This window comes from Plectropomus leopardus, chromosome 19 (assembly GCF_026936395.1).
Source record: "Plectropomus leopardus strain MGB_pleo_1.0 chromosome 19, ASM2693639v1, whole genome shotgun sequence".
In the NCBI taxonomy this organism is placed as follows: Eukaryota; Metazoa; Chordata; class Actinopteri; order Perciformes; family Serranidae; genus Plectropomus; species Plectropomus leopardus.
Genome location: NC_142194.1, coordinates 13,309,522 through 13,337,049, shown reverse-complemented (window position 1 = coordinate 13,337,049; position 27,528 = coordinate 13,309,522). Strand labels below are relative to the sequence as shown.

Sequence of the window (27,528 nt, the reverse complement as noted above, 5' to 3'; positions counted from 1 at the left end):
GATACCAAAAACATTTACTATCCCATTCGCCGCTGAAAATTATAAAAAGACAGGCAAGACACTATTGTTAATCTATCATTAATTTATTTAAAAACAAAATCTAATAATGCCAATTGTGCTTCGCTCGGAGACAGCAAGAACAAAAAAAGTGACACTTTTGTTTTAGTAGCTGGTGATTCTTCTTATAGTAACCACAAGTCCTCTGCTCGTGTTTTTTAAATTACAATCTACAGTGCTCTTTTGAATTCCCACACAAAATTATCTTTGTTAACATGCACAAAAACAACAGAAAATCACAACCAAAGAACACTACAGTGCATTAAAAAGGCACCTGTTCCCCAGATACAGGCATTTTTTATCCTACAAAGTTACATGGTTGTAGAGGGATGTTGTTAATGCAGCTTCAGTAGCAACGAGTCTCAACAATAATCCCCACGAGCAGTTCATGAAAGCCGTCTGTACCGACTCCGTCGAGCACTCTACAATATCACATCGACCTTTTTGGGGACAGATGAGATACATTCAAGAGGTAACAAATTTAACTGCATCTCCTAAACAAACAACTATCGTTCTCTGCAACATAATTCACACACTAGACCGTAAAATACAATTCTCAGGTTAAGTAGAGTTCACATTGAAATGTCGATGATTGAAGGCGGCCAGAGGAAACATGCATTACAGTACGTAGAGTGGTTTAATCTTGGCGGAGAGGTCCCGCAGCGTGGGGACTTATACAGATTGTGGGCTCAGAAATGCTTTGAATGTAAATCAGATCTGATCACATTCCCATTTAAATGACATACTTTTCTGTTCTTCAACATGCTATGGGTGCCATTCACCAATCCTCCACAAGTTTTTAGGGAAATTTTGTACATAGATTTGAAAGAAAAAAAAAAAAAACTGCATGAAAATATGCAGGTTTATAAAGTAATAAATAAAGAAAAATGTTGAGAAAAAGCATTTAAATTATTTGTTACAAGCAGTTTTGCTGATCACTGTCAACAAGTTTTTCAGTATAAATATTTATGTATACACCCAATTTACTTTTATTGCCCTAACAGATCAAGAATGTCGATTTTTAACATTCACAGTTTTCACATTATCAGTCTGAGAAAATATCGTCAGCATCCCCTCCAACAATCCAGAAAATCCTGCAAACTTACTCTGCCTTCTCAAAACACACTCCTCCTTTTCCCTATCAGCTGTAAGCGCTCATACATACATCAACTTATTTTACATTTATGTTCATTACAAAATGTATTCAGGTTTAGAATAAAACACATAATATTGAGTCCTGTTGTGTTATTTTACAGTACAAATGAAAAGTGATAAATGTTCTGCAGCTAAATTCACATGAACTGTGCAGTGAGGTTTCACTATCAGGTCTTAATTTCACATTTTATTGTTGGTAGATTTGTTAGTTTTTTGATTTTCACGAGACTTTTAATTCCTTACCTGACTGACACCTTTTTTTTTAACATGCATTTTGGAACAAAAACGGAAATTATAAGGAGCTACTTAAGCTTAGTTTCCACCAAGCAGTCCAGTTTAGTTTGTTACACATTCAAATGGTTATTTTTGTGTTATTTTGCTCAAACGCTAAAAGAACGTATACAAGTTTCAACCAGTTTTTCATCAAACTGCAAATATTCTATTTCCTCATGTGGTTAAAAAAAGTGGTGGAGCGTCGTTCCTGTAAACCTCTGCTCTGCTGTAAACACTCCAGCCTGCTCTTTTTTGTTCTGAAAACGTTAAGCGACTTAATTCCATGGACAATCAGCGAGATGCACACACAACAACGGTGAAAAGGAAATACAGCAAGAGCTGGACGGAGCAGTGACGTGGCAATTACCATTTGTAACGACCCTGCCGACATAATATGAGTACTGTGTGCAGTGGAAGTGCTAAACAGATCTAAAGTTTAAGCACATGTCCATACGGGTTACATACAGCTCTAAGGGTACTATACCGAAAGTGCTTGGTGGAAACGCAGCTTTAGTGGTAGTTTTAGACGTGTTTACTGAACATTTTCAGACTGTGATTTTGTCAAAATAAAACAGTGGTGCTGAAAATATGAAGTGAAGCATTGAAACCAAGAAAAATAAAGAATAAGTAAACTGACAGTTAAGTTAGGTATTTCTGCATTTACAGGTAAACAAAGGAGAAAGACTTTCTTCTTTTTTCTTCAGCAGTACAACACAGACATTATCTTGACCTTTTGTTCAGACGGACTACACAATGGATATGTACCAAATATTTTTACCACACTATGCAGTTCCTCTGTTTTACAAATGCCCAACCACTGGAGCAAAAACTGCTCTCTCAGCAGTGGTGCTTTAACAGCTTTTATACAGTGAGTTTATAACACAGGAAAAAAATGGTGATCCCAAATCTCTTCTTTCCCTGAAAGGCATGACCAAAGAGTTTCTGGGCTCGCTGCAGTTAAAGTTAAGTGGATGTGATGGCTGGTATTAAGCATTTTAAGTGCTGTGCTATGTAACATTCATAGACATGTGAAAAAGGTGTTACGCAAACAGAGATCAAAGTCACCTTTCATCAAAACCAATGACGAAAAGTGTAACTGAATGCACTTAGATATTAGTGGTTTGAATGCACTTGACTGTAGATGTTTGTGATTTTAGGCTTCAGCTGCGTCAGACTTTCAACAGGTACATTTTGTGTTGATATTTCTGCACACCTAAACTGATTTACTGCTTATATTTTTGATATCTTAACCCAGTAACTGTGCAGTATAACTGACCAAAGCTGTCAATAGGGAGGATTCATTTTTGACATTTAAGTTTTGCAAATGAAAATTTGGATATGCGCATTTTACAGGGACAAATCTTCCTATCTAATGTTCCTACGTTATTAAATTTCATGACGCCAGAGTGCATCATTTAAATGCACTACAAATCGGAAACATTGTTGCGGCCTATGTACAAGGATTTCAAAATCAGCCTTTCATCAAACTACACTTTGACGTTTTCTACTGTATGATAGTGGAGTGCACTGGAGAGAATACAGCAGTTCTACAAACAAGCAGAGTTAACATAAAAACGCCTTTGTGTTGGTTATGTTTACCATATTTTCTATGCATATTTTGCTTGTTCACTTGTATAGACGAAAAGGCAGCTTGCTTTGTTCTGATTGCTGTCAAAGTGAGTCTTACTTACTAACCTGCTTGAGTTGTTTTTCTGATTGTTTAAAACTCTGATCATATTAAAACCTCATGACTTCACGGGCAAAGTTCACAAAGAGAGGATGATTCGTAGAGGTACCTCATCAAAGACTTGTGTTTTATCAGCTGCGCAGTTCTAAGACGGGGACTGGAACGAAAAGGGAAGACTGGCTTCAAGTCTCTTCCGGCTAACAGCGGACAGTTAGCGGCTGTTTCGTGAAGGCACTTCCTGGTAAAGCTTTCCACAGAGTAGCACCTGGGATCGTTTAGAAGTAACCAGTAGAAGCCCTTTATTGGAAGGAGCCTGGGGTCTGAGCTGGGCTGAAAGGAGAGTCGGTCGGTCACAGCAGGGTGAAACCTAAGATGTACTGCAGGAGTTTGTTCCGATTGGCCTGAGGTAGAAAGGTGCTGCTCAGCTCCAGAGTCGTCTTCTGGTTCTCTGTCCTCTGCTTCAGGACCTGCGGGAGATCACAACAAAGGGGGCAGATCTTAACGCCAAAAACAAACCCTTTGTTCTCAACACTAAACTGTACTTTATTTACTATAAGCAATACACCATATAATCATAAGCTTATATGGAATATATCATAAACACACTCTTACCCCGAGCTCCTTGAATGTCTTCACTGTGTTCTTAACCAGATAATGAGTTGCACTTTCACCTAGAAAAAAGGAGACAACTACTAATCAAACCTGCACAAAACTGACCTTTTGTTTCTGAAAATGAACTCAGTTAATCTTCAATGTTTGCTGTAAGATATAGCACAAATCTCGTTATAAAACGGATAGTTCAGGTCCTTCATTATGATTGGTTGAGCCGCATTCAAAGCCACTGTAAAATACTTTATAAAGAGGCCGCATTACAATAACATTACTGCGCCAAAAAAACATTGTTTCAAAGTGTCAGATTTTGTCGTGTATTTTGATTTCCAGGGTGGGCTAGAATTGTGGATAAGTGGTTGAAAGAGATGAAAAGGACAGAAGGGGAAGATAGAAAAAGGACACCCTGAAATTAATAAGAGAATCTGATGAGCTGCAAAAGACAGGAAACGAAGGCGGGATCGTTGAACGAGCTGTGTGTTCACTGTTGGATTAGTAAAAAACTTTGCTGAAAAAGATATGACAAAACATGCCACCACCTTGTGTTAACGGAGGCACACTTTCAGAAAATCAAGCACTCTCAGGCGTGAATCCAAACACGCCTCAGGGTCTTGTCAGCAAAGTCGGATTTAACGTGCAGCTGCATATGGGACGCAGAGCTGAAGAGGGCAACTGCCAAATGAAGCGTAAATCATTCATCATCCGCCAGGACAAGAACAGTAAGAAATGTACAACTGTATCGTTCAATGACTGCACAAAAAAAACAAAAAGATTCGGGTGAAAAAAACAAAGAGAGCCTTCGGGGATTTGTGTTTGAGCATCCAGAGGACCCACTGTGTCCTGTCACTTCTTTTCAGAAGCACCTGTAGAGGTACCTGAGAAGTATTAGCTGTTGCCGCCCAATACACCACCCCTTTATCTCCATCCAAAGCGGACAAACTACACCGAGGTATCAAGGTACACAGGAGCCCACGGAGGTGAACTTCTTGGCTCCATGTTGCCGCAGATTTGTAACGCAGCCTGCACTTTCCTCTGTGTGTTGCTTGGCAACCATTCTGCTGGATGTTGATGAAGAACTACATGGCTTAGTAGAAGCATGCTTTTATTTGTCATCAATTTTTTTTTTTGATGCAACATGTTTTTTTGCATCCAATTTTTTAAGTTGGCCGGTATATTTAGACATCATTTTATAAAAGTAATAAGCCACTTGACTCTTATTACTCTTGGCTTATTTAATTTTAATTCAGCATTAACTGTTGTGGTTTAATACTGACTTTTATTATAAATGGATAAATCGTGGAATAATTACACAATGCTCCTCACTGGTTTATTCCCAGTTGAACCTAAGCCTGGGTAATGTATTTTGAATATTTTTAATTTTCCTACAGTGTACAGTATGTGGAGAAATATTGCAGTATTACCATAAGCAGCCACTCCTCTCTCTGTGCGGGTGAGCAGGTATCTGAAGAGCCTCTGGGTGTAGTCGGACTCAGCCATGGGCTGACTCAGACTGTGGACAAAGATCGCAGCGCCGCTGTAGGCCTCCAGCACCGGGCTGACAAGTCTCTGCAGGAAGACGAAGAACTCCTGGTGCTCTGCTGCAACACTCACCTGAAAAAATAAAAACAAGGACAGAAAGTTAATGTTTAGATGTTGCAATGAAAGGTGGTTCTATTTGCATGAGACCGTTTAAAATGTTTAGCTAAATATTACGAGAGCAGACCTTCAGGTAGCGATCTCTCTGCTCCTCTCCAAAGTCGCTGTCTTCGTCCTCCTCATCGCTTCTCCAGGAGAGGGGCTCTGGAAACTTTTTGGGCCAAGGCTCCTCTGTGGGGCTCGGACTCAGTTCCTCCTGGTCTTCCTGACACACACAAACAAAAAATCCCAAATTAAATGATCTGGACCATGGAAAAACCCCCCACATATTACACCTACAGTGCGGGATTAAAGTGAACAGCGCTCCCCCAGATGGTCACCATGACTTCCAGAATTAAAGCAGTTCTTTTAATTATCGTCCATCAGCAGTAAGGTTTGTATCTGTGAACTAACCTCTGCTATGTAGAGAACGCCATACTGGATCAGCCGGGTCACTGCATCATGAAAAACCTGGTAAATAGTCTGACAGGGCTGTGGGACAGAGGGGAGAGTGAGAGAGAGATATTGTGAAATATGAAACTAACCACGTGGAGTCGTATTTAAAATGTATTGAAATCCTCAACAACATCAAAAGAAACAATCAAAGTTTAGACAGCTGATCAATAGAACTATGTGATCAGTTGTAAAGTTAGGGCCATTCTAAATGTACGAATCACAGTGACAGGATGCATTACACGTGATATCTATGATAACATTAGTGTTACTCCATAAGAATAAAAACTTTTAAAGTATCTCAAGAACTACTTTATTAGTGAACGCTGCCATGTTCACCCTACATGCAGAGCGCCAAGCACAACACTTCCTGTTCCTTCACAATAAAAGTCCTGACTTTCGCCCAATACACAACAACACATACGGTCCCCACAGGCTGATAACTGATTACATTACAGTGCAAGAATAATAGTACCTGTAATTTAACAAAAAGGTCTGATGAATGTTTTGGGTTGGTCATATGTTACTGTCTTGCTCTAGATCTCATAATAAAGGCTTTTCATTTCAATTCAGACACCGCAAAGAAAATAGAAACATGAAGGTGTTTGTTTTATATTCAATAATATTAAAATAGCAATGTGTAGGACTTACTGGTGCCACTGCCACCTCATTGATGAGGAAGTGTGAGAGCCCGGCAGCTTTGCGGATGAGTCTCTCCTGACTGAGAGGGAGGCTACTGAGATCGCCGGGTGGATGATCAGACTCTGATTCCACAACCAGCTCTCGCTGCAGTGACAGGATGCTGCAGGCTGGAGACAAAGAATTAAGAAATTTAGTGGAAAAAACCTATTCCTGGGATAACTGGACTCTGACTGACAGAATAATTACGTCAACAGCAAAGTTTATCCCCAACACATCCCTAAACAGATTAGAGATTAGTGATACATCAGAGTGAGCACAACAGCAACAACAACAACAACAACAACATGAACCTCTTGGCTCAACACACCAATGATTGCATCAGAAATGAAGACATGGAAAAGGCCGTTGCTGTAGAAGTTGAGCTCAAAAAGCGCCGGTACAGTCTGGCTGGGTGCAATGGTGAATTCTCCGTTGCGATTTGCACTGCTGGTCACATTGACGCAGTTTCCCAGCAGGTGGAGGGCACGCATGACCACATCCTCTGAGTTCCCCGAAAAGCCCAGGTCGAAGTCCCGGGACAGGATCTCCTCCTTCATGTTGAAGAAGTCTTCTACCAGCTTCGATAGCACCACCCCCTGTAGCAAAACATCATCAAAGCATGTGGAAAAAAGCATAGTATTGTTAATTTTATGTCTAATCCTTTACTGGTATTTTTTTCCCCTGCAAATTGTGTTTTTCTTCCTAAATGCATTTTTACTTAAATTTATTTTATTTTACTATTACCATCTGTCTATTCTATTTTATTTATCTTACGGATTTACTTCGATTGCATTAATATGTCATTATTATTTTTTAGATAATTTTTAAATGTAAATTGTATTTTTATATTATTTCCTTGATTCTTTTTTTAAATTAATGTCTGCTTAGATTTTTGTGACACTGCTATCAATTTTATCTTAGCCATTTTTAATTTCTACTTCTTATTGCTTCTTCTTCTTCTTCTTTTTATTATTATTATTATTATGGTTATTAAACATTGCATTTATTTATATTTATTTAAGGATTTTTTTTATTGAACTTTAAAAAAATTCTTTTTTAATTAATTAATTTTTACTTGTACCACTTTTAAATCTCTCTATTCTATTATTTTTTAAATTTAATTTCTTTACTTTTATTTCTATTTCTTATTCTTTTCTATTATTTATTTGATTTTCAATAAACTAAACTGTGAAGAAATAAAGTATGAAAAAAGAAACATCAATGATATCCAGAAATTGGCGACTCCAAAAACTAATCAAAGTCATGATTTAGCAGAACAAAATACCAGAGTGGCCTTGAACTTGTCATGTGCAGCACTGGTCAATTCCTCTGGACAGAAAGGTAATTTCAGTTACACTTACATTAGTGTGCCTGCAGAGGGCAGCGGCCCACCATTAATGTACAGATGAGAGGATGCAGGAAGAGCAAGATTTCTCAGAGCCGTTCATTAATATCATGCAGAGGTGTGTGTGACATTTGGATCACCTTGGTGTAAGGGAGGGTACATGATTGGCAAGAGAGGGATAACCAGGGGAGGAAAAACAAGAAACAAAAAGAGGAGGACAAGTACGAGAAACAGAGGTTTGAAGAGATAAGGAAAGGCGGTGCAGTATAGAGCTGCGAAGCACCAGGAGAGGAGATTATCAAAAGACATGAAAGACTTACCTGTCTGTGTCTGTACAGCAGCAGACAGGCCACAATGTGGGTGGACATGATCGCTGATGACTTGTTAGCCGCTGAGGGAAGATATGAAGAGGATATGATGAGCAACACACAACAGACTGACAACATTATCAAAGTCAAACTCATCTATAAATATTTAGACCAAAAATTTTTATTAACGCTAAATATCTGACTTGAGGGGATTATGACAACTAAAAATGTACAGATAGGACTCATTGACAATCTAGGACGAACTGTTCTCTGTGTTTTTTGGGTTGTTTTTTTTTAGATTTTTTTTGGCTTTTATTGCCTTTAATTGACAGGACAGTGTGAGCGTGAAAGGGGGAGAGAGAGAGAGAGAGGGGGAAACATGCAGCAAAGGGCCGAGGCTGGATTTGAACCCACGGCTGCTGTGGCGAGGACGCAGCCTCTGTACATGAGGCGCTGCTCTATCCACTGAACCACCAGGCGCCCCCTCTGTGTTTTAAATATACCACATTTTGCACATTTCATTTACTTGACCTCTTACTGACTTGGGACAAAGTTCCCAAAAAAATCCAAACAAGTTGATTTTAATTATATATGACACAGCCAGCGAAAATGATGCAGTGAGTGAGTGTGTGTGAGTGAGTGTGTGAGTGTGTGTGTAAGTGTGTGTGTGTGTGTGTGTGTCTTGGGACAAGGGTTACTAGTGGTCATTCTGAGCTAAGCTCAACTTCAGGGGTGTAAAGCATGTGTGAGCAGCGGTACTGCATTCCTCCCCTCTTCTGCTTCCCCATCCTCCCCTTCATCCTATTGGCTGAAAACAACATGCCATCCAGCTGGAGGCTTCGTCATTGGCCAGGGGCTAAAAACAAATGGGCCCAGCGTAGGAGAATGCAGCTGAATGAGCTGGGGAGAACCGGTTTCTGTAGTGCAAACCCCGCGGCAAAAAAAAAAAAAAAAGCCCCAAGTGATGTGAAGCGGACAGGCTGATGCTGTGTTGGATTTCAATTAGCGCAGGCAGTATGATGGATAGTATTTCATGTGTGCTGCCTTAGCTCCAGCAAGCAGGTGTATCTTAAACACAGGATGAAAAGGAATCCCATGTGCAGGGAAAAGAAGACAAAAGAGGAATGCCTAATAAAGCAGCAAACATGTGTTTCAGTATTTTAAATAAATGAAAAGTGCCATAGAAAATGGCTGAATGTGGCATCCTTTTTGGAAGACTTAGGATAGGGTGATTTATCACCTCTGTCTTGTTTGATGTGTACAAACTAAAAATGAAAAGATATAAGCTGCACTGTGTCGTTTAACTCTATAAAACCTGGATGGACGTCACTTCTCTTGTGCTGCGTTAAGACGTTTTAAAATGTTGCAACACTGAGCTAATTGGCTTCATTTCTTTTTTTTTAAACAAAAAAAGGCAATTAGCAGGAAAAAAAGGACTGGCAATTAGCAATTCAGTAAGTATTTTTCTGCATATTGCAAGAAATTAGTAGAAAATTATTAGATTTTTTTTGAAAGCTAAACTATATTATCATAATTATATATTATTATTATTATTAAAATTATTTTGAAAAATTACTATAATTGTTTCAGGTCTTTTACTTGTTTTTTTATCCTTATTATTTTTTTGTTTATTTGATGTTTTTTCAGGTAATTTTTCTTGTACTATTATTAATATCTTACTTATTTTTGGATCATTTCTTTTTAAGTTGCTCATTGCCTTCTTCCCATGTTTATGAAAGAAATCAAACCAATTTGCCCAGGTTTCAAAGGGTTAAGTGAACAACTTTAGCTAATAAACTGGAGGTTCTTGGTAAAGCTGACACTGCTCCATAAATGTTTTATGCTACAGGGCTAGTTAGAATGGAGTGGATCCACTGGCTGTGAGGTTGTGAATTTCTTACTGAAGAGGACGTGCTTGGCCAAGTTGTTAATAACTTGTCGCCTTAAGATGTCATCGGGCATCTCTCCGTTCAGCTGCTCCACCTCCTGCCCCTCAAACAGCTGAGCATCGGGTCTGAAAGAACAACAACAACTCAAAACCTAAACATAAAGGCTGTGATATGGAACGCAAAATACACCATTTCAAGAATTAAGGCCTTTACGTACTGAGGATGTGACGAACACCTTCTCATTCTTCAGGAAAAAAATGATGGGCTCAAGATTACAAAGTGATGAGACTCAAACTCTATTCACTATCCAGCTGTTAGCTATTTAAATGAGTTACTCAATGAACATGTCTCGGGATTTCATTGTGAAAGGTAAGAATGGAAGGAATGGATGTGGTATGTGCTGCCTTTGTCAAGGTTAAAGTAAGTAGGTAACTTAAGTGCAAATTCAGGGTACTTATACTTTACTTGAGTATTTACCTTTTATGCAACTTTGTATATCTATTCCACTACATCTCTAAAATATCCACTTGATTTGTCTGACTGCTTTAGTTTCATTTCATTATACAATACAATATATCATTTCTCATTCCCTTCCTGTCCAGTGAAAACACACACATTCTTTTTTTGTTACAAACTTGAGGGTGAAATGTTCCTTTCAACTTTAATAAACTCTTCAAAACCCTCTCGGAGGGTCGCAAATCTGAAAACTGGGCTGTTTTTCAGGTAAGTTAGATGTTGTTAGATGTATGTTAGATGTAAGTTTTCTTTGTGATTATTATTGAAAAAATAAATAAATAAATAAAATCAGATGTTACCATTAATTTTTATATTTACCATGCCAAATAAGAAATGACTCATAAAATAATACTTGCCACGTATGGGCATTTTTAATCCTTTTGAATACTGATTTAAGACATTTTAATACCAATTAAGGCCTTACTTTTATAATAACAAATTCAATACCTTTGAAGACTTTTTAAGCACCCGTGGGAACCCTGTTGACTCTTTAGAGATGAATGATTGTCACATGACAGCCACACTAAAAACATATAATGATCTTTTAGAATATGGGGCAAATGAGCACTACCTTAAACATCTACAACAGTGAACATACTTGATGCTTTATGCTAACTTTGCTGATAATACTTACATACCTTTACTTAAGTAAGGGTTTGAATGCTGGTGTTGTACTTGTGGGGAAGTATTTTCATAGTGTAGTGTTAGTACCTTTACTTAAGTAAAGTAAAATAAGACTTCCTTTGCCACTGCTGTAGGGTTCTTTTTATGAAATAGTTTTTGCAACTTGCATTTTGAGTCATCTCTGCTGACAGGATTTATGAACTCGTGACTCCATGCCAGCTGGGACGCAATGCTGCTGTCCTTGTTTGTGTACTGCATGACTGTATCGGCTTTATTTTGAAGGGACAGCACGGACTTGAAGTGACCCCTGCCAGTGCTCACTCGAGCGCTGGGCTCAGATGTCAGAAAACAGAACCTGCTGTGAGGTAGCAGGAGGGAGAAGTCAAGTTTGGACATGAGAGTTCAGACTATTGCAGGTGGGAATGTAGGACTGCTGGTTTGTGGTCAGAGGGGGTGTAACTGACTATCAGAGCGGGTCTGTGTGTCGTTTGGCCTTACTGTGCAGAAATAATGATGGGCATCAAGGTGTGCTCCAGAGACACTGGTGGTGGAATATGACGGCTTCTCTGGGTGTCCAGATACTCCTACATGAGACACACAAAAGCTTCATTACAAACATAAACTCAGATGGTTAAACGGAGTAATAAGTTGGTGCTGACAACAAACTTTTTAAACTTTTTGCAGTAAATGTTTTATCCCTTTTGATTTTCTTTTTCAACAAATATGTCGAGGAACCAAGAGATAGCATGACCTTTTGTTAGAAGATTCCTACATTTTAAAGCATTGCTTCACTTTAGTGCTTTAAAATTAAGGCCTAATCCACATGGACCTGGGCATAGTTATAAACAGGGTCCTTTGTTCTCAGAAAAAAAAAATCTGTCCACACCTTGATAAAAAAATGTCTCCATACAAATGAAAACGCAAGAGCACAATTGACACATTGTCAAGACCTTGCTAAACCCACAGACGGCACTCTAACTGTAACCCCAAAGCTACACATGGAAGAAAAGACGACGTTGGCCAATCAGCAGCCTGAAAAAGAGCCTCTGTTCCTCACCCTAGTCAAAGAATAACTGCAGATATATGTGTAAACATGTAAAAAGTCCTGTTAGCAAAAAAGTCATGTGTGCCATTGCAGGAAATACCACTTAATTTGTGACACCTCACAAGGGAGGAAATGCCACACACTCTGCTGTTACAAGCTCACAACTCTGTTTTTTCCCTTTTTACAAGTCAACACTGAAAACAGTCTCTGAAAAAAAGATTTACAAAAGGTTTATTTGCATTTGGACAAAAGGCCAAAATGCATTAAAAAAGGCAAGTTTACAAAGATACCTGTATCTGTGCAGATTAGGCCAAAAAAACAGCTCAAATCTGCCATAGCTAAGCTCAATATTGCCCCACATGTGGCCACAACAGCAGTAGCTATTCGTGTAAAAAAGCAAACGTATAGTGCTATCAGTCACCTTTAGGGAGAACGGCTGGTTGAAGTCAACTCTGACGCAGCCGTAGTTCTTCCTCAGCATCCTGAACACTCCACAGGCTATTCCCCACAAACTCTCATTCTTCTTCGGTTTGCCCTGTTGGAATTCAAATGGTTAAAATGCAGACTTGATTATCATAGCAACATATTCTAGTTATCTATCCAACTTACCACAAACCAAACCTTTGTCTCCTCATGTTTCTACAGATACAATTTCTATAACATCTATTTCTTTTTTTAATGACAGAGGAAAACACCACTATTGCCAATGTGAAAGCACAAACAAACAACAGACATCACCCGAGCACTTACCAGCTGCTCGCTATTGTAGTTGCCCTCAATAATACGATCATAGGAGATGCCAACTGGCACCACCAGTACGTCTGCGATCGACCCAGTGCACATTGTGTCTACCACGATGGACAGCATGCCTGCACGCGCTGTAGACGGCTTGCCGCTGCGGGAGCGGGTACCCTCCAGGTAGACCTCCAAAAACTGCTGCTGACGCAACAGCTCCTCTGTGTACTGAGGGATGATTGATGAAACACAGAGAGAAAAATGTTGAAGGGAGAACGGTGGGATGAAAATGAAAAATGAGACAAATGCATATGCTGTGTGTAAAGGTCATGATGCTGATGCTAGAAGAAAATGTAATTTGCTGCTTTGACCTCCTGAAAAATGACTTTAACTCCATCACAAGGTGGAAGTTAAGTAAAGAAAGCTTGTGCAGCCTGAATACAAGATAAAAGCGGGTGGTGGTCAGCAACAATTGACCCCCAAACACTCCGCAGTGAAATGGGCACATGCCAAGACAGCCATGTTGTGTAACAGTATCCACCTGATTACAGTGCACAGCTGTCTCCTGCTATGTTGACACTTTTGAGAGGAGAAGCTTTGTCCTGAAATGGGCTGTGGCATTTAGAGTAAGCTGTGAGGAGTCTATGTTCAGCTTTCACAGAAGCGACCAAAATTAGAGCAGCACGTGGCTTTTTTTAAAAATGTTTTTATTAACTTGTGCCTGTGAGGGAGTTCAGTTAATTACATGACTGTGAGCGACACAGGAAGATTAAAATTATATCTTTTCTACTAAATTACTGCATTAAGTGGTCCGCTCTGCTTGTAGAGATGTGTGGTAAAATACTGGAGGTAGAGAGGGATAAAATGTAGGTCGTCCTTTACTACTGTTGTTCATGTCTGAAGCTGACACGTCTTATCTTAGTGGCACAATATACGCTTATCTTACAGGCACAATACACTGCCTGTGTTGCTTTCATTACTCAGCTCTCTTTCAAAAACTCCAAACGTACAAATTAACAGCAATTCTCAACATAAAGACTTGTTGAATTTTATTAAACCTGCTATGTTGCAAAAAGCACTTTGTGCTACAAGTAGCATATGATGATTGCATAATATAGACATTTTTAGTCATTCATATTAGTTCTACTTAAGGTTTTCTAATTAGCAAAAGCTTGTTGATTCACATAATCCGAAAACTGGAGCTGAACAAAACTTTAGATTTCAGTTTTAAATCAGCACCTGATTTTTGATTCAGTCTATTCAAAAGGTTTTCACACCAGTGACTTCCTTGAAATGCAAAATGATCGCATCAGGGTGGAAATAAATTCCAACTATCGTCACAGCTGGAAATATTATTTACCACATTTTTTACACCAAATTCCTCATTTCAGGGGGTGAAAACTGTATTGTTATTGCTCCATTACATATTCAGCTTATTCATTTCTTAATCTTGCATCTGTCTCATTCTTATGAACACGATATCTCTCAAAAACTTTGAGGGAATTTCTTTAAATATGGCACAAACATTCAATTGGACACAAAATGAATTTAATGGATTATGGTGGTTAAAGGTCAAGGTCACTGTGACCCTGTATCTGTCTCAATCTCGTCAACAATATTTCAAGAAACCTTGAGGGAATCTCTTTGTAATCAATGATTACCTGGTTACATTTTGGTGGTCAAAGGTTGAAGTCACTGTGAACCTTAAATAACGTGTTTTTTTTGCCATAACTTAAGAATTCATACACTAATTATGAAAAATGTAATACAAATGTCTAACAGGTTAAAACAATGAAGTGATTACATTTTATATTCAAAAAGTCACTGTTACCATACAATGTTTTTCAAAAACACTGTTCTGGGGATTACATAACGCCATAATCGTGAACAGAATGGGAGACATTTGGTCAGATGCTGAATTGGTGACACTAATCTCACACAGGCATGAATGTAAACTGTAAGAGCAACTTGCAGGTGCTAGAAGGCACTAATTCTACTTTTCCCATGTTTCCCTTTTACCACGCTTATATGAGTGCAGGTTGCCAGAGCACAGGCAGGCTCTCTGGAGAACGCTAACATCGAGTTTATGACAGCACCTAACTGTCAGTTTTAAACTCATTTTACAGAGCCATTTCTTTGCTTGTTTGTTTCTAGTTATAACAAGCTATTGGAGCTGCCGAAACAAAACAGACTTTGCTTACAAATGAATGTTTCTCATTCAAACTACAACGGATCACTTAAGTCTTTGTTTGGATTGCACCATGGTGTCTAAGTTTACACATCGTACCACATTAAAGCAAGTTTTGTCTATAGGGTTACCTACAGATTTACAATACATCGACTTTCACTGCTTCTCAAACAAATTATGTCTATCATTTTACAGTCATTTTTGGGACATTTAAACAGGAAACATATACATCACTATAATTATTACCCTTTAACCCGGGCCTGAGGAAGACTCTTCCAGCCACAGGAGTCAAAGCTGTGACCAAACTGACATAACCATCACGTTACGCTACAACTCTTCATGTGATACCATATCGATATCACAATATCACTAATGTCAAAAGTGTCCAAGTATGTGAGAGATGTACAAACCTCCCTATAGTCCCAACAGAGAAAAACTGACAGCATATGAGTTGGATTTGGGTCAGTGCAGTGAAGAAGAGCAGCATAACTCAGCTACTCAGACATTGCCACAGGATAGTGTCTTATTTAAAAAGGTAAAGGGCAAAGACTGGTCTTGTAGTACACCTAAAAATTAAAACTGCAGTAGGAAGAGAAAAAGAAAGAGCTAACACAGGCTGACATTACATAACAGAGGCTTTTAACCCTCTCTGTCCATCAGTCAGGAATGAAAAGAGCACACAGAGCAGAAAAGCAAGAAGACGGCCTGCGGTTATATAATAAACCATGCCGAGAAACACTCACGCACACTAACTGAGTTAAGGAACAGCATGTTAAACCAGTCCTAGATGATAAATAGACTCATGAGACTTACTGCATGTAAGAGTGATCTGTACAAAATGTCTCTCTTCCCGTCCCCCGTCTCTTCCATTTTCCGTCGAATGAAGAATCCTCCAAGTTTACGGATAAGGGTGCTGAGAAATGAAAGAAAATTTGATCAACTTTCTTCACTGCCAGCAGCGGTGTCCTTATCATTTTCAATCGGCTGCAAACTTGCGATAGTCATGTAATTGCTACAGACCAATTATTTGGATTATGGTATCACTGTGATTATAGGGAACCACTTTACTGCAGTGATTCCCTCCACAAAATGTGATTATTGGAAGCTTTTAATGTGATTTAAACAACAAGTGATCCTGACAGCTGAACATAACCACAATGTAAAATACGCCACAATGTAAAATACGCCCGTTTGCACACAATTCCTACCTTTTCTTAAAGATTTCTACATTAGAGTGGTGGCATAGCTAACCTATTGTTCATTTTGTGATAAAAGCACAGAAGTTGGAACAAATATAGCTTAATGTATTTAGAAGAAATCTGCATATCGGGCCGCTGCAGATTGGCGCTCACATACCGCCATTTTCCAAAATGACAGCCTGCTGTTACTGGTATATAGCACTTTAGCCACCCAAAAGCTGCTGTGTCCATGTTTCCAATACCACAAATATTAACTACATATAAAGTAAAGTGAAAATATGTTTTATTACAATGTAAGGCAATAATAAATGAAAGTTGTTTCTACATAATTATCTGTATGTTACTCATGTACTTTAAATGACAAAATAATAATAATAATAATAATTATGATAATAATAAACTTCTTATTCTCTATTTTTCATCTTTATGTTTTCCCTTTCTGCATTATTGTTATTATGTGTACCATAGAGGGTTAAGTTTAACCCCTCCAACCCTCATTTTGGAAACTCTTCGGATCACTTGAATGTTCAAACTGACACGAAAAATGGGCAATGCCAAAAGTTTGAATGTATGAAAACTTAATACTGCTTGAAGCAGATTTTGATAGAACAGGTTCACCACCTGTTGTCAGCTATTAATATTCACCCAATGTAAAATCAGTGTCAATCTTTAGTCTAACGCTTTAGTTCAGCCATAATTTCTCTCTGATCCATTTCCAAGAAATTCTCTTTCTTCTGGTATCCAACTGATCTTTGTGTTTTCGCTTGCAGAGGGCAGAAATAAACCTCACTGCCAGATCAAACCTGACATAAGGCTAGGTGGTCTTTTTTACCTGAGGATGGGGATGCTGAGGTTGTTTCCAGCGGCAATGTGTGGGGCTTTGATATTGTGACAGAACAGGATCAAGGTGATGAGCAGGTAGTCGATGTGGGATTTGTGAACGGGGAGGAAGACCATGGGCACATTTTGCTGCAAAGACAAGATGATCTTTAAATAAACATATCATTTCTCAGTCCAGCTGGAACTTACAGTGGATATGTTAGGGCAACATTTTGTCTCCTAATTTGATCTAATGTCTCTACACTTCACATTTACCATGTGTCAAGCAGAATATGTTATTATGACCAATATTTCTGTTGTGCTTTTTAGACGCTATGTTTGGCTGTCGCAGTTGAGTACAGTACATATTCTTGCACATTTTGTGGAGCAGATCATGCTGTGAGAGTATTATTCATTTTCTTTGTGTGCATAGTTGCTGCTGACCTCTGTGGCGGCTTTCTTGACCATCTCCAGCTGGCCCTTGTGGATCTGGATGCTCCAGAAGAAACCATTAAAGAGCCTCAGGAGGACCCATCCTGTCAGCCTGAAGAAAAAGAAATGTGTGAGAAGATGTGGATCAGAAACACAGAGGCCAGGCCGAATCTAGTCCATTTTAGTGAAAGTTATATAGCCAGGCACATAGTGTGTACTACTGTAAGGTTCTGTGTGTTTTTAAGGTATAAAGTATAACAATTTGCATGAATTAACAGCTTTTTATTACCAATGGGCAAAAACATTGTAATGTAACTTAAATACTGAGACCTTCTCCAACTTTCTTTGTTGTGTATAAAAGCCTGTGGACTGATCTCTTATGTTACAGACTTGAGACAGTTTTTCTGTGAAAAACTAACTAACTAACTACAAGCAGCTCAGACATGGAGTCCCAGTTCCATCAACAAATGACCGGCACCCACCACAACATAGAGTCTAACACAAACTTCATATAAGCACCAAACAAACAGCCAAACCAAACCCCCCCCCCGCCCCCCCCCCAAAAAACCCAAAACATGATATCTAGCAAAGCCTGTCTGGCCAAACGGGAATGTCACAAATGTCAGGGGGAAAACTAACACCAACATCAACGGGATACTTGATTCATGAGAGGGACCTCCTTTTGGTTTTGGGGATTCAAACTGACCTGAGCAGGCTTTCTGTTCTATTGGACGGGCAAACTCACATCATTTTTACAAAGCTTGTGAAAGATTGTGCTGTTGTGGTTTGAACTGGCTTATTTCATCTCTTGCGCCTGCAGAGCGTGAGCACGCATGCGAGGAACGGTTTGCTACTTAACTGCCACTGGTGTCATTGATAAGAAGGCTTTTTTGAGAATGACTTGTCGTTAAAACTGAAAAGCAAGCGAGCTCAGATTTCTGCTCTACAGTACGTACCTGATAAAGGCCGGTGAAATGTTGGCCACCATCTCCTGCAGAAAGGCCCTTGCTCTCTGTTTCACTTTACTGACTGCTTTGTGCTCCTGTCCAGGCTGGCTGGCTGCAGCGTCCACATCTGTGGCTACCTGCACAATAGCGCTCTCCACCCTGCCATGGACCAAAGCACAGTACAAACAAAAGGGGACACCAACATCATTAGAGTTTTATTCCCAAAAAAGGCCACAACATACTCTCACGATGCTCAGCTGCACCAAATGTCTCATGTTATGTCGTCGGTTACCTGCTGTTGTTGAGCACGTTGTCCACAACGTTCCTGGTGAACATGTCCTTGTTGACATCTCTCTCCATGACAAACAGCACATAACTTAGCCTGCGTGCCAGCCAGCCCCGCTGTCTGCATGAGCACACACAGACAGAGATGTGCACCAATGTATACACAGAAAGATGAAAGGAAGGGGACATATTCTCAAATATACTGTATGCATAACTACATTACAAAATGAATACTTCATATATTTCATATGATATGTGACATAAATATCTTCTAAAATCTCTCTCTGACACACACACACTAAATGAAAGCTATAGTTTAACTGTTTGGTGAAAGTCTTGTTGGTAAAACTGATTTAATTTAACACATTTGCAAGGACCAGAGATCAGCTGAGGGTTATTCATTTATTTTATTTAAAAGGGACCATGTACAGTTTAAAACATAAATGTTACCATTTCATGCACCGTACCAGAATATATTTTAGAGCTGTAACCTGCAGCATTTTTACGACAGTGGCTGCTGTGTTAAGGTGTGTTTAAGCTTGCATATGACTAAATAATGACTGTTTGACAAAACTAACAAAACCATCTTGTCTGTATTGACTTTAGCCCATGTAAGCATCAGGGTGTCTCTGTCTTCATGCTATACAACGCAAATAAACAACAGATATAAACTTGTTTTACTTATTCCTGTGCTACTTTGAAGTTGTGCTGGGTGATTAATAAAAATTTTATTTGCAATAACATTTGGGCGTCGATCGAATATGAAAACAAGAGAATCAAAATGAAACGATTATTGTGTCGCGTTCAGTTTTGCAACGATGCCCTTGTTTTGTCTCCTGTTATACATCCAGTGCACCCCTTTCCTTTACAGCGGTGTGCTCAGTATTGCCAACTTAGCAAATTTCTTGCTGGATTTAAGGACTTTTAGACCCTCTTGTGACTTTATCTCCAAAAAGCAGCTTGCAACAAATTTAGCAACTTTTTCACACAACCATGAAAAAGTGAGAAATATATTCAGATATATATTTTATTGTATTTTATTCCAATACATACTGCTCAGAGTAATTGCAGGCCAACAGTGCTGGTTCTCTTCCTCCCCTCTTGCACAATATTTATATTAATACATTATTTATATATCTATTTTGTTAAAAAAAACATTTTAAACTTTTTTTTTAGTTTAATAAAATTCATGATGTTCGAATAAACAATAAAAAAATGTGTGTTAAATAATCATCTCAATACTGACCAAAATAATAACGATGATGATTTTTGCCATATTTGGAGCATAATTGCAAACAGCCTTCATTAAAGTACAAATCCAAAGGATTGCCTTCGTCTTTGAAAAAGCAAAGATTGACACCAAGCTGATGTTTATACTGTTTGAGGTTGAGGTATTGAGGTGTCTTACTGAGTTTTTGTCTGCTAAGGTCAGTCACTGGATGCATGTGTCAGGTGTAAACTGACAAACACTGTCAATTATTCATCTGTCTCCCTTTCCACCGTTCCACAGTTAGGTCCTCTAAACATGAAGAAGCATTTCACTGCTGGAAAGATGGCCTTTGTTTTATTTTTAAAAAAAACTGGGCTGTCGATACAGTAGAAAGACAAAAATACTTTTGAAATTTGTCCTGCATGACCTGAGAAGTTATGAAAAAAAGCAGTGGCATTTGTTTCTTCTAAAGAGGTAGAAAACCTACAGCTATCAGAATGTATTCCTCCACACTGGACTAATAAACGCTTCCCCTGGTGGGTGACGTAATGCAAGCTTGGTCTTTTTACCACAGGAAACAACATGACAGGCAGCTGGTAACAAACGATCTCAAATTACAGTTAAACAGTACACTAAAATATATTTCTGAAAACATTTTAGGTAGGAGCCCAGTAACGAAATTTTGATTTATATTTGATCAGCACTGCTTACTTTTACCATTTTGATCTCTGTTTTTATAATCCAAGAAACCACTTTCTTTTCACAAGCTCTAATACAGCCAAATAGTGTAACTAAATATGTTTTCAAAGGACATTTTAAGAAAGAAATGACATTTCAGTAACAGAATCTTGGTTTATATTTGATCAGCAATTTACCGTTTGAGTTTGGTCTGAGTTTGAGGGAGTGAGCCAATGCACTGCTCAGGAAAATTCATTAGAATAAAGTGATAGGAGCAGATCTTGCTTTGTTTACCTGGTGTGGGTCTCATTAATGTAGATGACGTTGCGCAGTCCAAGAGATGGAATACTGGGGTTGAAAAGTTTCTCCTGGGGGAAAAAAAAAGATAATTATTTCAAGGAAGAAGACAGACATCAGCATAACTTAAACTAATAGCCTCAGAGACAGCAATGGGATTATACATTTGAGGAATAAACACATAAAGTACAATAATTTTTATTTAATTTAATTCTATATTTGTCTCACCACATAATTCAAAGGCAAATCGGCAGTTTAAATGTAGGTTCTACGTAGCCCTCTTTTTACATCACACACAAGCAATCAAAAGGGGTAGTGCAAGGTCAACCATAGATAGGCCTCCCTGGGGCAGTTGGGGTTTGGTGCCATGCTCAAGACCACCTTGAGTGCCCAGGGGGCAAACTGGCTACTCTTCAGCTGCTAGTCCACACTCCATACTTGGTCTGCACAGGGACTTGAATCGGCAACCATGCGGTTCCCACGCCAAGGACAAAGCTAATGTCGCCACTAATGTGTATGCCTAGTGTTGTTTGCATCTTTTAGAGACATACAAAGGAAATGTTTCACTCTAATTGACATTCACAGAACTGACTTTTTTTGTCCAGTGGCCAAATGGCTACTAAATGTTCAAATTGTACCAGCCACTCAAAGGAACACCATTGTTTTTTTCGGCTGGTGACTGAAGAGAATCTACCAGCCACTTGCATACTTTTACAGCATTTGGCTGGTATTTGGTGCTTATGTTTTGCACTGAGTAAACATAATGGGATTGCCCGAGCATTGGCAAATGTTGCCAATATCCTAATCAACTTAACTGCACCGCTATGATTTAATCATAAAGACCAACATGCCTGTTAGACAATCTATAATTTAAAGTAAAATAATAATATGCGTGCTATGAATTTTATTTGGATGTAGAAATGTCATGGTTGATTCACACAAAAACAATACATTTTAATGCTGACTTGGACCTCTTGAGTCTTCAAACAGCCGCAATAAATTGTGTTTGGCAGATGCTGTAAGCTGCATATTGATCCTGTTCTCCTCAGTTATGAACATTTACAATAGAACAAATTACACCCTGGTAATGACTAGAGTCCAGCAAATGAACTCATGTTAGAGTTAATTTATTGTGGTGTAACATTACCCAGCTCTGCGGTGTACAGGAGTGACAGCAACGGCCCACAAAGGGCCTCTTTCTGTTCAGCAGGCCTTCCTTCCACGTGCTGGTAACACAGCGCAGGACTGAGGGGCTGGTGCTGCGGTCCTTAAAACACATCCACAATAAAAGATTATAAAACGTTAAGGTCAACGACAGATGACCTCAAGATATTTAATGCTGATCGTACTGTTTGATGGCATAACTGAGAAAAATTGCTGGTCTGGGTCTGTGGCTTACCGAGTCATCATTGGGATGTTTCCAGCGGTTACACCATTGCTCTCCGTTGTTGACCTGCAGCAACAAGCCATCGGACAGCTCCATGTTTTCTGCTGTCCTTTCCTCTCCCTCCAGATCACACACCACTAGCTGGCAAGCTGTCAAGACACAGGGATATCACAAGGTTAAATATATTTGATGTGTCATCACTCCTGGCAACATTTCATTCACTAAGCTGGAGTACTGAAGATGAATTTACTTTAGATGACAATGCTATAATTAATTTCTTCTGAGGCACCACAAGTCAGTCAGATTATACTTCAAATAGGTCACATGAGCATCTTAACAAGAAATTGACTCGCAGAAAGCAGATTCAAGCCTGAAGGACAAAATTGAGCCTCCATTCAACAACAAACCAGAGAAACAAGGTATATCCATAGCTTGAAAAAAATGCGTGCCCCTCCCACATGATGCATCACCTCGCTGGTATGAGCTGGGTTCACTAAACACCTGCTCCAGTTAGGACTGATTTTACGAGTACTGTCATCATTGTTTGTTTGTCATTCCTTGTTTCACTCTTCCCCAGACACTTTGTTTAAAGTTAATGGGCTGGTCTCCTGTGGTTCAAATAACAAACAACAATCCACAGCATCAAGTATTGTACATAACACACCCTCACATCTGAGAACGAAAGACCTTTAAGACTTCCTCATTTTATGAACCATTCACGCATATAAAGACATGAAACAAATTACTTCCCTGCATGTTCATCTCAAACACACAACCACCTTTGAGGTTTCCTTGAACTTAAAAGAGCAGTGTGTGGGATTTAGTGGCAACTAGTGCTTTGGATTGCAGATTGCAATCAGCAAAATTATTTGTGTGAAGTCCAGGTTAAACGTCCCTCAGTGTGCATGGTCGGGTGGTTTTTATCGGCAGCCAAAATATCTGCTGAGGTCTCTTCCTCTCCATGATAAATACACCTGGTAATCTAAACTTTTAAAACTGTAAATAAAGCAGTTTCACAATAATAGCACACTTTTTATTTTCCTTTAATGCTTGTGTGTTCCTTTGTTTCATTCTGTGTCACCTCTCTATATTCTGAGGCTTTTTGTTGGTTTCTGAACGCAGCACAGGCAGCTCTCCATGAGTCCTTTTTTCCTTAACTATAAGATAATTATTTGAAATATAAAATACAAATCAGGCATCTTTGCTGTGTATTATACACCTTGTAAACTATCTTTAAATAGCTTTTGAAGGTTTACAACAAGAGTATTTATAACTGATAAGAGGCCTGGGCCATTTTTTAAATATTTGTCAGAGGCCACCTTAACAATTTCGGGAAACACAGAAATGGCAAAGATCTGGAGAACTGCCAAAGAAATGCAGTTACTCATTGTCTTTTTTCCGATGTTTTTTTTAAAGAAATCAAGCCAGTTTGCTCAGGTCTTAAATGGTTAAACATTACCTGCTGAGGTTTTCTTACACTTTATTTGTTTTAGGTTTTGGAAATGTAATTCAACTGATATTTTGTGAGGATGTTCTGAAGACTGAAACACTGCACTGTACTTATTATGACCACATAAACATTACACATAGTGGTCCCCACACTATATTGGTTACTGTCTTGTTAACCTTTCACTATAATGGAGGTGTGCAGTGTCTGGACCCCAAATACCAACAAGGACAATAGAAAACTTTGCCATTGCCCCAGTCTGTCTGTTGTTCCCCAATTGTTCATTTTAACAATAAGTGCACAGAGTACGATAGCCTGGAGAAACAAGGATAAAACACAAAGAGGATTCAAAGGTAATTAACAGCGAACAGCATGGCCGGTACTTCTGATCTGTTTGAAATAGTAAGCCACTTTGTGAATGAATTCTTTCACACCAAACATCATAGAGTGTGTGTAAGGGTCAGAGTAGCTCCACTTCCTGTGAATATTAAGGGAGAAGGCAGACATTCAAGCCTTTTGGCAAAAATGTTCAAACTAGTCCAGCAGCGGATGAGTGCCTGTATGCCATTGTCCTGTTGTGGTGTTGTGGTGGTAGTAGGTGATACGCACACTGATGAGGGTAACTGGGCTTTCAAAGGGGTCAATGACCGAGAGTAGTCCACCTGATGGGGTGACTTTGTTGGAGACAAAACAAAGAAGAAGAATGAGGAGCTGAAGGGATTAGGTACCAGGTGAAGGCAGCTTTAATGAAACATAAGTGTTTCCATACAAGCAGATGTATTGGTTAAGGTAGAGTAATAAGGCAATCTGTATAATGTATTTGTGTTTTTGAAGCCCATATCAATATCCAGAAGTATTCATTAATATCAGCCATTGAAGGCTTAGATCTTTACAGTACTTACACAAAGTAGTAGTCTTACACGAACCAAAAAATAAATAAATAAATAAATAAATTCATGTAAAAGTGCAAAGAATGTCAGCATTGGTCATTGTCCATCAATTTGGAGCTGCAACAATTAGTCGATTAATTGAAAAGCCCGTTGCAAAAAAAAAGGACCACCACCTTTGATAATGAATAGTTTTCAATACAGAAATGGTAGAAAATTCTGTCACTTATTACTAATTCTACTTACCAATGCAAAATGTATTTCAACTACCGAGTTAATTACATGAGGCTCAATAATCCCAAACACTGCTTTACAGACAGGCATATACTAAGTTAGAAATTACTAATATTACTAATTAGAAACATGCAAATATTACAGGCAGCTAATTATGAAATTGTACAGGACAAATAGCAGAATTCAAGACCTTAAAATCTGTTATCATGGGATACAGCACATCTCCCATCCGATCACAACCTATTTATTTATTTATTTATTTATTATTAATTTTTCTAGATGACAAAGACATCGCTTTTCAGTCACACTGTACACTACTAGGTTAATCCGCTTCACACGGTCCAAGCTGTCTGCAATAAGCAGGTCAAACAGGAGAAGTCTCAGTGTGACAGATGGGGTGTGTGCAGATAACTAGCCGTGCAGACAACAATGGCATAAACCAGGCAGCCGGGTGTCTGGTTCAGCTGCTAACTAGCGCCGATTTGTTTAGCTGGAATCTCTATATAATACCTGGTTAATGGACGGCTTCAGATAGTCCATGTGGAGCTTCGTGGTGACATTAAACCAGGAGTTGTGCAGACTCTGTCATCGTCTCTCCGGCACATTGTATGGCACGCTGCCGAGCCTCATGTGGCAAACCTGACGTTAGAGCTTAACGGGCTCGCGATACCGGGAATGGAATCCATTTAGCCGGTAGTTAGGTACGTCAATGAACACGCGGTTGACGTTAAATGATTGTATGTCACTGGAGGTTTGCGTTAATGTAACGTAAAAAAATCGCAAACTGTCAAAGGTCCTCTTGAACTCAATGTCAATGTGCAGTTACCCGGCTAACGTTAGATTATGCCTTTTAAATCAGCCCTAATGTGTTTTAGCTGCCAGCAGTCACAATGTCAACGACGTCGTGTGAGCGACCGTTATAATGCAGTCATTGTTTCCATGACAATGTACGCGCGGCGTTAGTAACAGTCACTTCGACGGTGGCGATGTAGCTGCTAGCTCATGTACACTAGCTCGTTAGCAGGGGGCTCGCGAGAATAAATTCTCCCTTACCTTGAATATTGAGTTACGCTGACTCATATCTCAAAAATAAAGTCGTCGTCGACAAAACCGCAGCCAGCCTCTGGAGTCTCCAGTGCCCTTGTGCCTCCCTACAACAGCTCCTCCGAGGACTGGACGGCTCTGACAGGCTGAAATGTGTCACAGGAGGAAGGTGGTGTTATTTTGGTACAGCGGCCAACTGCCAGTGGTACAGTTCCGCCGGCAGCCTGAGGAGGGCAGCACCGCGCCAATATGACCACTGCATTTGCCTTTTTTTAAATAAAAAAATAAAATACTGAACAAAGAAGCACAGATCTTCTAAAGTAATTTTAAATAGTTATGTACTGTTATCATAATTATGAACACGCGTTTTTAAGTTGATTACTAAAAAAAAAACGATTATTTAAAAGGACTTTTACTAAAGGAACTACATTTACTGTGAACTCTTAAAATGAATGGCCTTTCAACACCTCTGGAATGGCATGTTGTTGTGTCTTTCTGTGAAAATTGTTATGTGCCTCTTTGTTAAGAATAAACTTATTTGGGGAAAAAAAAGTTCCTTAAAAAATAAAAGTAAATATTTGGGAAACTTTGGGTAATTTTCCCAAAAATCTTGATAGAAAGAGTTTGGTCAGAACCTAATAAATCTATTATTAAATAAAATAAGTTCGTTTTAAGATATTATATAGATACTACCCCTGTAATACTTTGTTACATTAACCTGATTTGGTCAGTATTATTTTCTTTATTTTACCAAGGTTAATTCATTAGACAATCTCTGTCTTACAATGAAAAAAAAACAGAAATACAAAAATACAAAACAATACAAAACAAACAGAAGCAAACAAAATAACTATATAGCTACAAAAAGGTATCGTTTAAACAATTTTAAAGGAAAATATTTAAATCTGTACAAATTCCTATTGTTTTCATTTCTTTACTATTCTGTCCAAGTAATGTGTCTATATCTTTCTATTTTTAAATGTTGTATGTGTGGCATTGTTTTGGTCAATTGGCATTTGTGAATGTAAAATTGTCCATATCAAATAAAGATTTTTTTGCATTCATAAAGAATATATATATATATAATCTCTTCTTCACCACATCAGCTGCATCACTACAATAGCTTTTTTTCCCTATTGACATACGGATTGTGTGGCAGTATGTGCAACAATTAATTGTAGTGCTTTTCAAAGATTGGATTTTGAAGGCCTGTTCTATTTTTAAAAATGTCAGATTTATTTACCCAAGTTAAAACAATAAACCACAGTCCTATGCGGCACATTATGTTAACACAAAGAACAAAAGTTTTTAAAAATTACAGCTCAAATGTATAAATTATAGTACATGGATGTAGTGCGCCCTCCAGTGGGCGGATATTTACATTACATCTTTTTGGAGCGTACCACTGTAATATCTTGTTGGGGACTGCTAAATTATGCGAAGTGTCACTTTTAAAGCATAG

The 27,528-nt window shown here is 38.7% G+C and overlaps 1 protein-coding gene across 2 annotated transcripts; it reads right to left on the bottom strand.

Annotated features, from left to right (window-relative positions):
* Positions 1–64: 64 nt before the first annotated feature.
* gpam (glycerol-3-phosphate acyltransferase, mitochondrial) lies at positions 65–26,269 on the bottom strand. 2 transcript variants are annotated; one of them, XM_042507797.2, is made up of 21 exons: positions 26,076–26,269; positions 22,467–22,603; positions 22,215–22,334; positions 21,065–21,138; positions 18,890–19,003; positions 18,607–18,756; positions 17,663–17,762; positions 17,232–17,368; positions 16,014–16,113; positions 13,028–13,240; positions 12,699–12,812; positions 11,731–11,816; positions 10,105–10,217; positions 8,216–8,286; positions 6,879–7,146; positions 6,521–6,678; positions 5,831–5,908; positions 5,505–5,642; positions 5,203–5,392; positions 3,785–3,843; positions 65–3,639 (listed from the first exon to the last, which is right to left on the bottom strand). In XM_042507797.2, the coding sequence occupies exons 2-21, from the start codon at positions 22,548–22,550 to the stop codon at positions 3,523–3,525; spliced, it is 2,484 nt and encodes an 827-aa protein (XP_042363731.1). In that variant the 5' UTR covers positions 22,551–22,603; positions 26,076–26,269; the 3' UTR covers positions 65–3,522. The 2 variants fall into 2 exon arrangements, with proteins under 2 accessions (XP_042363731.1, XP_087926233.1); XM_088070107.1 differs by lacking the exon at positions 26,076–26,269 and adding an exon at positions 25,533–25,943.
* Positions 26,270–27,528: the final 1,259 nt, after the last annotated feature.

Excerpts from the sequence above, each read along its gene's own strand:
- gpam (XM_042507797.2), bottom strand. The coding sequence starts at position 22,550 with ATGGAGCTGTCCGATGGCTTGTTGCTGCAGGTCAACAACGGAGAGCAA. Across the intron at positions 12,813-13,027 it reads ACTACAATAGCGAGCAGCTG|GGCAAACCGAAGAAGAATGA; the intron begins GTAAGTGCTCGG and ends GAATTCCAACAG. Across the intron at positions 10,218-11,730 it reads CCCATCATTATTTCTGCACA|ACCCGATGCTCAGCTGTTTG; the intron begins GTAAGGCCAAAC and ends TTGTTCTTTCAG.